Below are 12,264 nucleotides of genomic sequence, written 5' to 3'. Positions count from 1 at the left end.
AATGTACATCAGTATAAATATCTGTACCATGTGCGTCTGTATCATGCCTAATGAAGGACAGACTCTATTCGAAATCTTGTGTTTGAGTAAGATTATTTTGATGTTTCAGTCTCTCATGACCGTGAGTTCTGATAATCCTACCTGTGTCGCGCAAGGGAGCCTGCGACCTTTCTGGTAGGTGTTGTAGGTGAGGTCTGTTGAGGTGACTTTAATATTAATCAGCTCGAGTAACCACGGAACCTGGTCAACAGCAAATACTACAAGGTATCATTTCAATCTGTGAAAACATAAGACGCTATGAATTCACACCTTGGCTGCACTGGTCCCATTAAAAATGATTGTGCAGGACAGCAGGATGTTCCCTGCAGCAATCTTGTTCACTTCTGGCCGACGTTTCCAAGATAAATTGTCACTTGGGCACTCCGCTTTTGTGGTGAGAAGCGTAACGCGAACATCTGTGGCCACTTTGTGAGATGCACCGGAAGTTCTGAATATGACGCACTGAATTTGATGTACTTCTTCTGGTCTGGTGAAGCAGAGGGCGCAACACTGCAAAGTAGAAGAGCTTTTTGTATCTGCAAACTTGTATGAGCAGGCCATTCAAAATTGCTGTCTTCAGATTTCCAGAATGACTCAACAGCTGGTTCCACCAGTTGTGCAGATATTGTCATATCATGAACCTGCAAGGCATGCAGAAGTTAAAATGTTAAACAAAACAAGCGCTTGACCCACCTGTGAGCATGAGTGTGTATGGACAATAGGTGTTGAATTCTGTGAAACGTGTCATACACGGCCAGCGACTTGAATCCAAAAGGCAACTTTATTGTCGTCATCCACGGCTTAAATACTGCCGGCATCGTCGTCGTCGTTATCACACTATTACTCTGCTGACATCCCCCTTTCTTCAAACAAGAAACCAAGTGAGAATAAACGTATAAAATGACACTAATAGAAATCAGTCCGGGTAGCGTTTCGGTTGTTTCTTCGCCCTTGTGGTTCTGCGTGGGGGTGCTGGCACTTCTCCAGCCGATGAGTCTTCCGCCTCCACATGATCCATGGGTGCTTGCATTCTGAGATGCTCCCTGGTCCTCGTCCTGGTAACTCCATCTTGGGTGGAAACGTCATATGATCTTGGGCTGGTTGCATGTCCTACGACGATGGCTGGAGACCACGTTTTCTTATTCGTGTCGTAGATGGTCACTCTTGACCCCTTTTCCACTTCAGGGAGCGGCCGTGTTCCTCGGTCGTAGAATTTCTTTTGCTGTTGACGTATCTCGCTGAGTCTTTCTCTCACGGTGTCCGGTGGAACCACAACAGGCTTGTAGTGCTCCGTAGCGCAGGGTACCAAGGTTCGGGTTTGGCGACTCATCAGCCGTTGTACCGGAGACTTCAAGACACTGTCGCGTGGACTGTTACGCCACTCCAAGAGTGCGTAATAAAACTCCTCAGCCGTCGATGTCCTACGAAGAAGCTTCTTGGCCTCTTGCACGGCACGCTCCGCCATGCCGTTACTTCTCGGATGGTAGGGGCTAGCTGTAATATGACGAATCTGGAGGTGTTCCAAGAACTGCTTGAACTCATAGCTGCTGAACGGAGGACCATTGTCGCTCACCAAAGTTACCGGCAGCCCATGGGTGGCGAATACTTTCATGCAGAAGTTGTTGATTTGGCGGGCGTTTGCAGTTTGTAGTTCCTGAACCTCGAAGTAGAATGAATAAAAATCAACCATGACTATGTACATCTTGTGGCCGTGTGCGAACAGGTCCAGCCCAACACGCTCCCATGGCAACCTCGGGATCTCATGAGACAACATTGGCATTTTCTTGTTCCTCGGCTTGTTTGCTTGACACTCGGCGCAGTTGTCGCAGACTTTGTCGATGGCATCGTTCAACTTTGGCCAAAACACGGTGCATCTTGCTCTTCTTTTCATCTTTTCCTTACCGACGTGCGCGGCGTGCAGGTGCTTGAGAACAGACTTCCTCATCGAAAACGGAATGACGACCCTGTCCGAGCGCAGAACAATGCCATCTTCCATGTGGATATCTTCTCTGTGAGGCCAAAATTCGACTGCCCGGCTGGGAACCTGCCCTCGATGTACAGGCCAACCAGAGTTTGCGTACTTGGAAAGAAGCTGCAGCTGTTCATCTGTTTTTGTAGCTTCCCTTATGAGTTGCAGTCTCCTTTCTGCAATGGGAAGTTCCTGTAGGGTGTTTACTTGAAGCATCTCGTCCGTTTCGTCCATGACTTCTGTTGTTGGAAATCTTGACAGGCCGTCTGGCAGAAGCTGTTCTTTGCCAGGTCTGTACCTTACGTCCAATGAGTAGGCTTGCAAACAAAGTCTCATGCGCTGTAGGCGTTGAGGACACTCATGCAGAGATTTTGCGAAGATGGCCTGCAGCGGCTTATGATCAGTTTCTACCACGACTGTGTGTTGTCCGAATATGTAGTGGTGAAATTTCTTGCAGCCATGTACAATCGCAAGCATTTCTTTTTCGATTTGTGCATATTTTTCTTGTGCCCCTGTGAAGGATCTTGATGAATAGGCTAGGGGTTTTCCTTCTTGCATCACAACGGCCCCCATGCCGTACTGGCTGGCGTCTACAGATAGAGTGATTTGCTTTCCAGGCTGGTAGTAAGCCAGAACTGGCGTCTTGGTGAGAGCTTCCTTTAAATGCTCGAAGGCAGTTTGGTGCACTTCAGTCCATACCCATGCATTGCCTTTTTTAAGGAGCTCTCGGAGCTCTGATGTGTGGTGAGAAAGTCTCGGAATGAAGCTTGAAACGTAGGTAATCATTCCTAAAAACGTTCGGAGCTCATGTACGTTCTTTGGCGGTGCGATGGCGCTGATGTCTTCAACCCGGTTTGGGTCGACTTTCAACCCTTCCGTCGTGAGTATGTGTCCGAGGTATTTAACTTCAGTTCTTGAAAACTGACATTTCTTCAGATTTAACTTCAGGTTGACTTCTCTGCATCTTTGGAGCAGACGTTGCAAGTTTTGGTCGTGGTCTTCCTTGTCGGTACCCCACACCAGGATATCATCCATCACGACTTGAACATGAGGGAGGCCTTCCAGTACATCATTCATGGCCTTCTGGAAGACTTCAGGCGCGGTACAAATCCCGAAAGGCATTCGTGTGAAACGGTACCGCCCATATGGTGTGCTCATGGTGCATATTCTCGAGCTGTCCTCATCGAGAGGAATCTGCCAGAATCCCGACGATGCGTCCAGCGTGGAGAAAATTTTTGCTCCCGCCAGCTTGGATGCCACCTCCTCCAGAGTTTTCATGGGATAGTGCTCCCGCCGTAGGGCTTTGTTAAGGTCGACCGGATCCATGCAGATCCTCAGCTTTCCTGGTTTGGAGACGACCACCATGTAGCTGGACCAGTCGGTGGGCTCGTTGACCCTCTCAATGACTCCATCAGCCTCCATCCTTTGGAGTTCAGCTTTCACTTTATCCCTGAGTGCTAGCGGAACCTTTCGTGCCGGCCGTACTATGCCTTGTGATCCGGGTCGCAACTTCATCCGATACCTGACTCCCCTGAGTTTCCCCAGACCAATAAAGACATCTTCAAACATTTTGGCCGGGTCAAACTGAGCAGCGTTATTCTGTGTCTGTGCGCCGAGGGATCCGACTCGGTTGAGAAGACCAAGCCTTTCGCAAAGGCTTCCACTAAGCGTTGTCTGTACGTCTTCATCCACAACGAAGAAATCTTCGAGAACCCTTTTGCGCGGTGTCGACACTTCAAGGACAACCTTTCCAACAGCTCGCTTACTGAACCCGAAGAAAGTCTTCAGTGCTGCACGGCTCTTCATGACGTGCTTCGTCGTGATCATCTTCACCAGCCTCAAAGGGATCACTGAGCAATTTGCTCCTGTGTCCATCTTGCAGCGTAACTTGTCCTGCTCGATGCTTATCTCCGTCGTCCAACGGTCATCTGCTTGGACACTGCCAACCGACACGTGACAGAGCAGGTAGTCTTCGTCGCTCTCACTCTGAGATGTCTCTACGCGAACCTCGTTCAGCTTCTTCCCTTTCCTGGGATTCCTCTTCTGTGGCTTCCGGGTCCTCCATGGCGGTCCGCGGCAGACCTTGGCGAAGTGGTTTCGAAGTCCGCACTTGCTGCATTGTTTTCCGAGTGCTGGGCAGTTCCCTGAGCGATGCTCCTTGTAGCCACAATTCCCGCAGGATGTGCAAGTTGCTAAACCGTTTACTTCTGCCCCGTCAGGCACCTTCTCTTTGCGTATTTCCATAAAGCGCTCTTTTGACATCTCCTGGGTTCGACAGCACTCGAGGACCTTCGTGAAGCTTGGATTATCGCTTATGAGTTTTCTTTGTAGTTGTTGGTCTTTGACTCCCAGTATTATACGGCTTTTCAGCATCCTTTGTTCGAATTCGCCGAACTCACAGTTCCGAGCCAGCGTCCTGAGTTCTGTGAGCCAGTCGTCGAACCTCTCGCCTTCCTTCTGGTCCCGTTTTCCAAAGACAAATTCATGGTAGGTCAGGTTGACTGTTGGCTTCATGTAGGCCTCAAACTTCGTTCGAACGACCTCAACGTTCTGCTTGTCGGCCTCATTTTCGAATACGAACGTATCAAAGATCCGCCGCCCTACGTCACCGATGCATACCAAAAATGTTGCTGCCTGTACCTTGCTAGGTTGTTGGGTGAGGTGGGTTGCAACGGCGAAGAGATCATACTCTGCTCTCCAAGTCTTCCATGCTTGCCACATGTCACCGGAAATATCCAACGGCTTGGGCGGTGGAAGTAGACTCGTCATGACAGGAGCCACCGGCGCGGTGGACGTAGGAGTGTAGCTCGGTTCTTCAACCCGCGATGAACCTGATGCGTTCTCCATGACGTGTATGTTCGAAAGGCGCTGCCACCATGTGAAACGTGTCATACACGGCCAGCGACTTGAATCCAAAAGGCAACTTTATTGTCGTCATCCACGGCTTAAATACTGCCGGCATCGTCGTCGTCGTTATCACACTATTACTCTGCTGACAAATTCATCACGGGATAAACGTTGAGAGGTGTTGACGGTAAATCATGCGTTGACACACTTTTACTTCTGAGTTTCACATTTTTGTCAGTCGCGATGGAAGCCTGTGTCGCTGATATGAATGAAACATGCGGTCAGTATCTATAGCGCATAATTTATTTGACACTTATATTCTCCTGCGGGAGCTCAGGGTTCCCCAGGGGAAGGGGGATATTGCTTTCCCAAGCAAGCAATGGGCGGTGGGCAATGCTTGGCAAAGCATCGGCTATTGCTCGGCCAGCCATGTATTGGCCAACCAACATCGATACAACGTTGGCCCCATCCCGACACAACAATCATTGATATCAAATGGGCCAACCAAGGTTGGTACAACGTTGGCCACGCCATGGCAAGACATCGCTCGGTAAGAAGTTGGCCAACCGCGATTGGTAGCCACGTCATGGCAAAACAATGATTGGTAACAAATCGGCCTACCACTGTTGATTAATTAACTTATACTAATCACGTCATGGCACAAGAATTCTTGGCACGCAGTCGGCTTGAGTGTTTGGAATATTATTTTATTGGTCGTGCAATCTATGACGGCGGTCAGTTATACAAAAGGTCTGTCATGTTTTCAACAAGAACAAGGGACCGGCTCTGCGGGCTAACAATGCTGGTACTGCGAGTTGTACGTAGAATGTCACTCCTGTTGCACAACTCCAATTCGGTCACAACTCTCGCTGATCACAACGACAAAACGACAACAACAACACACTTCGGCGCCATTTGTATTTGCCGCCATGTTAGCAGACTACAGCACAGCAGTTCCGCCATTTTGATATTTGACATCAACACCAAAGCCCGCAGAAAAATTTGGCATTAAGTCTGCTGCCGATTCCCTTCTTCATCGGTAATGTGATGTATTTTACAAAAAGCAGTAACTATGTTCCTGAGATAGAGTTCACGAACCTGAAAATCCTGTCCAATCCAATCCAATCCTGCTTTTGTTCTCTGATGGTTGTGGCGGTTCTTTCTGATGCTTCTAATCGTCTGTTGCTCGCCGTCCTGTATCTGTTTCTCCTCGTTTTAATATCTGCCCGTGTTCCTACCAGGTTCCCATTGCTTCGTGCGACGGTACGACACTGCGTAAGTACGTTTTGTTTTGTAACAGGTTGCACAGATCTGTGTGCTACGCGAACCTAAAGTGCAGAGGTCGACTCTGGTTCTTCCTAGTTCTTCCTGTTTCTCTTTTAATATACGTATGCGTATTTCGTTGGTGTTTCCATTATAATACTTGGTAAACCTTGACCAGTGGTCTGCATGTCGATGCTGATATCGTCGGAAAATGGTGAACAGATATTTTGGTTTTGCTGGTTGTCGCCTTAAGGTTTTTGGTGGTTGCGGATTTCAAATGGGCATTCAAGCTGCTGTGGTATATTGGCCTGTGCCGAAGGTGCTGTGCTACGACCTTTTATGACAAGTCCGAATAGTTACCCGTATGCGTTTTGCCTTGGAGCGTCTTAAGTTGACTGCGTCGACAAAAATCGTAACATCACGCACGTTTCGGTGCACTTGCACGTTAGACATTTGTTGTCATGCGAAATCTGACCATACATCATCCCAGCAAACCACCAATATCCCACAGATCTCCCAAATTGGTCTCACACGTCACAGACGTCACGTGTATCCTCACAACGTCCACTGTATATCCACCATGGGACGTCACAAATGTCCCCCAGTGAATATTCTGTGGATATACTACGGATATCATAAGAATGATATTTCTTTACATTAAAATAAAGATTTCTTGTGGCGATAGTAGCCATTTCCAGCATTCTCAGAATGCGTCACAACCTCATTTTTGCATCAAAATGTTATCAACTACCTTTCAATAAATAATTTCTCACTTAAGGCATGTCCAACGGAAGGAACGTGAAAACTCACAGAATAAGATTAAAACACTGTCATGCATCACCATATTTCATCACCGAGAGGCTTTACCAAGATCAATCTGTAAAATGTGCTCCACCTACATTTTCTCTCCATAGTTGGGATGCATGATTACGGAAGAACAAAGAGAGCTAATTGCGTAGATTTATTTGTGCTTGTTAAAGGAATCATCAGTGAATCATGAAATGAATAGGCATGGACCGATAGAGATTGTTATATCTGCAGCTTCTATTTCTGGTAATCGCGCATGCAATAAAAAAACGCATCCAACAACCGTATTCTGTGCTCTCTTTCATATTTGTCGATACACGAATTCGCCAGTCATGACACACAGCAAAGCATTTACCGGAATATAGTGGCCTCATATTACAAATCTTACAAAACAACGCAATGCGTAGTAGCACCACAGTACCACCCCCAGAAAAAAAAAAAAGAAAACAGAAAAATGCAACAAACAAGGCTGTCTTATATACTAGGACCTTGTCGTTTGTTTTGTGTCGTTCTGTCGTCTGATGTGCTTTTTTGTGTCATATCCCAAGCAGCACAATGTACTGGAAGTCGAGTGCAATAGGGGTGGACGGGTAGGTGGAAGGCCTTGAACAGACTCTTGAAACTAAAGAACATTGGTAAGACGCACACTGTTCACCCCTACTGCACTCGACTTTCAGTACATTGTGCTCCTTGGGATACATCCTGTCGCAGTGGCTCTGACATGGGGTCCACGAAGACATTTATAGGGATTCACGAGATCGTTGGTGCTCAGTCACGAATTTACACATACCAGCGACCTCGAGTGGGGAGCAGCATTAGCATGTTCCACGCAGAGGGCAGTCTATACAACGACGTGATTGGTCATGGTCTGCTGACATCACATGGCCGCCCCCTTCTCCCTCCTCTCACGCTGAACGGAACTTTGTCAGGATTGTCATGGTACGTGTTTGCAAGAATCGCGTACGACCACGTAAGACTACCATCTACCAATACATGTCACACAACCTCGGCAGTACAGCTCCTGTCATTTTCAACAACAGATGCATGTGAATTTCATGGGATGCATGTGAATACGCTTTTCAAAATTTACAAGCCCAAAAAGCGAGCGCAGAAATAGCTTGTGCATCACTGTAGACACTCGCTTTTTCCATTAATGGGATCGTACCACACATCATTGCACAAGTAAAAGCGAAATGGACCAACTTTTGTTTCATGATTTTGTTTTTCGTGTGGAATAAATTATCTAATTTCACATTAATAATTTGCTGTATTTATGCTTGGCATAAATTCCCATACCCCTCTCCCCACCTCTCTCACCAACTATGTATAACTGCATGCAAACATACAAGACCTGTGTATGAAGTAGTGCACATGTATCTGTTTATTATTTATGTGTCTTAACTTTCAGCAGAATGTTTGGGGCCTCCTCTAACCTGTACAAAAGAAAAAGGGTGACATAAGTATCATTATATGACAGCATTTATTATGACAGTACAAGTGTCATATTATAATATCTTTCGACCTCATTCTGTGCGTGCAAAGTAGGAAAAAAAAAGCGAGATGCTCGACGATACAGCAAATTAGTAAAAATATGAGGACACTCGAATCATATGTTACTGTTTTAACGTCTCATATTTCAGCACGCTTAAGTGCGATACTGTGTGCGACGTTTTGGTGCGTCTTTTCCAACACACCGCTTTTCTTGTAAGAACTACGAAAGGGTTGCTGAAAGAAAAAACAAGACATATGAGTGGCCATCATATATACATGGTGTTATCCAGAAATTCCCCAGCTGAATTTTTTTTTTAAATGCTGACATCATGGAAGATGCATGATGTAAGACCCCCCCCCCCCCCCCCCCCGAGTCTCGGGGTTTTACATCACGCATCATCTCCACCAGCTCGCTTGCTTCCTAGCCATTTTTATCTTTATGGAAGGGTTTTATTCTCGGTTAGCATCCCTGGATGTTCTCCCGTGATCTGACCACTGTGTTGCTCATATGCATAGGTTCATTGTATCGATAAATATGGAACTAGTGAATTTTATTTCACCTGATTTAGCACCTATGCGATAGCAAAGGAGACGTTTAGTAAGAGCTATTGCATTGAAAAGATTAAAAGAAACGAGGATCCACAGTGATTTTTTTTAGTTATTACTAAGTTCCGGTTCATGTATCTAAAAAATCAGTAGGGGTTCACACATGGTGTGGCAGTGGCGAGAAGTGTTCAAGAACGCTCAGCTGAAAACCAGAACTGTCTTTCTGCATGGGTGTAAATCTTGACTTCTGTGTTTAAACGAGATGTTGATACAGATGCTTTCATTTGAGTTCAAAAGATGTAAATTAAGGCCACATATATGAGACTCCTTCCCTGAACACACAGATTACTTGCAACAAAATTTGCCTGCTACCCCATGTATTAAGACCAAAAAGTTCAGTGTACCAGAGAGATAAGATGTAAAAATTGAGGGCACACGGAGCACAGCTATCAAGCTTTCTTAACACCACCTACTTTGTGATTTCCACCTCATGAGGAACAGAGTGGCATGTTACAACAGATGCGTAGTGAAACACTGAGCAGCTCAAGAGCAACTGTGTCCACGGTTTCTTATTTTTTTTTACTGCAGACCACGTCCCACTTCAGATTATTAACACAAGATGGTATAGTGACATGTCAAAACAGATACTTATATGTGAGTTATGCATACTGTGCAATTTGCTTAGGGCATGCAGCAGGACAACTTACTGCATGTCACAGGCAGTGTGGTTTTCGTCAGGGCTCCTGGAGGTACTGGGAGTGCAGAGGTGCTCAAACAGGTCTTAGCAGAACCTGTCAAAATAGTCTCTAGTGAATAGAAAGAACCATTGGACTTCTAGATACCACACGTAATGTTTTAGCCTCTTTTGATACGACCCTCGCTGGTATATCAACATAACCCGTCAAACTACTTGTAAGGAACATCTTTTCTGTCGAGTTCTGAAACACTGAACATTCGTGCTTTTGAAGTATTACTCGTAAGAATATATAAAACTCTCAAGCATCTATTACTGAAAAAAACAGGTGAACTTCAGTGTGATATGCATCCTACTGCACAAAAGTCTTTACAATAAGTGTTTGTGACCATGTCGTTTTCCCTCAGACATTTACTATAAAAATATTGCAGTGGATTATTACGCGCCACATTTAGCAGAAATGACACTGCAACTGACTTGCGCAAACATGCCAGGAGCTTTCTCATTCGTGACTTCATTATTTATTGCTAGTAAGAAGAAAAGTGAGACAGCAAGAGAGCCATATTTGATCAACAGCACCTGCTGAAGTGGAGCAATAGTATGACGTAGTGCATGTATGTACCTTTAGTGCAAGTAAATTTATTGTTGAAAGCTATTTTTGAATTTTTTAAGTTTTCTGACAAGCAACCAATCCTGATTTTTAAAAATATGCAGCCACACAATGTGCCCAATAACGTCGTTCCACCAGTAAGTGCAACATGGTATACACGAAAGCTGCATCATAAAAATCACTTATGAACAGAAACCACATATGCATTCATAAATAAACTTGAAATATAAATCATGAAGATAATACATGAACATACATAAATATTCATAAACAAACTTGGCGCAGCTAGCATACATACGCAAGGTTCTGCTTACCACTTTGGAAAAGCTTCGAAGCGATGGCCTTTTGGAGCATACGGTTAAGTTTCGCCAGACTTCTCTCTGTAAATGTTCCACGTCTTCTTCTACCTTTCGAACGTTCGTGTGCTCCGTAAACTGATTTTCGCGGAATCCAGGGATAGAAACTATTTTTTTTCTGCATGCCTTCGTGCAGTGCTTCTCGCTAGTTTGCCCTGCCTTGCCTAAAAACCGCAAAGAGGACATGTTTCGATCAGCGCGTACTGGTGCATGTCGTGCGACGCGTGATAGCGATTCACTTCTAATCAGTCAGTAGCACAGAGAATAAATCTTCGTGGCCGATACAAGTGCCGGTTCATACCTTTTTTTCTTCTGCACGTCGTTTGTCACCCATTTTACGTCTGCTTCGGCGTCAATCATTCATCCTGCCTTGTTTCTGGAATGATTTTACGATGAAGAAGTAACAAAACTTGATGAAAGTGAGCTCTCAAAACCGTCTTACCTGTCGTGTAAGATGTGCCGCCTCGTCGCATTCCAAAAAGTACCGTACAACTTTTGTTTGTTGAAGTCATCTATTTGGTGGAAGTTCACGGTGGAGTCCTGCTCGACGACATACTTTTCCGATTCGTTCTCATATTGAATACACGACACATAATTGCCAACAAACGGAACCACACCGAACGACAAAATAATAATGGCGTTGTCATATGCGTATGTACAGGAACACATTCAGGATCAGGCCTGCTACGAGTACAGGGGGCGCGCTATGTTAGTCGTCGTCAGAGCCGTATATTAAAAGGGAGTCTGGCTTAATGGGTCATGCCTATACCAGAAGCTCCACCCACTTTTTCAGCTTTGCGACCAATAGAGTTCTGAAATATGAGGCGCTATCAATCAACGTATCCTCACTATTTGTCCCCATATCCAACATGGGCAGCGCCATTTTGGGTGGCAAGTGGATTGGATGGGATTGAAATGGATACCTCTCGCAATCTGCAAAAGTAGTGGAATGTTGGTGCAAATTTGATGAGCGCCACCTAGGGAGCGTAAGGCACGTTGGGAATTGTCGTCTGCTTCCGTCGTTGTACCGCTGCCGGCAGAACCACCTGCTGGGACACATTCTGCTGTCGGTATGATTTTTAAACAAATCTACATGAATAGTTGGAATATAAGAGGCAAGAATGTTTATATCCATGAAATCCAGCTATTAAATATAAGATTGCCGTGTTCACTAGGCCTAACACCGGCGACAAAACGTATTATTTTCAGTTAGATATCGGCGGATGAGCCTAAGTTGAAACTGATTTGCGAGAAACGTATATGAGGATGTACATTTGCGGCGTGAAATCAGAGTAGTCTGTGAAAATTTTTTGTCACGAAATCCCCGCTTCACTGCGTTTGTTTTCGTCGCCGTTTTGGGTGGCAGTAAGGTGTCATGGCGACCCCCTTGATAAAAAGGAAACCAATCAGAGGACCGAAACTGTGATTGACAGGTCGAGCCTCTTTTTGTGACTCCTCCCAATGGCCAGACTCCCTTTTAATATACGGCTCTGGTCGTCGTCATGGAGAGAAAATATTCCTTGCGAATAATGTTATTAATGCCCGCGAGAGAGAAGCAAAAAATGTGTACATTAAACTAAAATAAGAACTGAATTTCAGCAAACCTTACTAGTACATAGGTCGTGACATAAGTAAGCGAATT

General features: G+C 45.4%; 1 protein-coding gene and 1 long non-coding RNA gene across 2 annotated transcripts; both read right to left on the bottom strand.

Moving 5' to 3' along the window:
• Positions 1–955: 955 nt before the first annotated feature.
• On the bottom strand, positions 956–4,855 carry LOC135373230 (uncharacterized protein K02A2.6-like). The gene has a single exon (XM_064606464.1). It carries the CDS (start codon positions 4,853–4,855, stop codon positions 956–958), a length of 3,900 nt encoding a protein of 1,299 aa, XP_064462534.1.
• Positions 4,856–10,667: 5,812 nt separating this feature from the next.
• On the bottom strand, positions 10,668–11,241 carry LOC135373234 (uncharacterized). The gene is made up of 3 exons (XR_010416369.1): positions 11,065–11,241; positions 10,924–10,998; positions 10,668–10,786 (listed from the first exon to the last, which is right to left on the bottom strand). It is a non-coding gene; the product is annotated as an uncharacterized LOC135373234 (long non-coding RNA).
• Positions 11,242–12,264: the final 1,023 nt, after the last annotated feature.

Source organism: Ornithodoros turicata, unplaced genomic scaffold (genome assembly GCF_037126465.1).
Source record: "Ornithodoros turicata isolate Travis unplaced genomic scaffold, ASM3712646v1 Chromosome22, whole genome shotgun sequence".
Lineage (NCBI taxonomy): Eukaryota > Metazoa > Arthropoda > Arachnida > Ixodida > Argasidae > Ornithodoros > Ornithodoros turicata.
Note: the sequence above shows the minus strand (reverse complement) of the source record. Positions and strands in the feature narration are given on the sequence as shown.

What these genes read in the sequence shown, in the direction of transcription:
- LOC135373230 (XM_064606464.1), bottom strand. Translation starts at nt 4,855, where the DNA reads ATGGAGAACGCATCAGGTTCATCGCGGGTTGAAGAACCGAGCTACACT.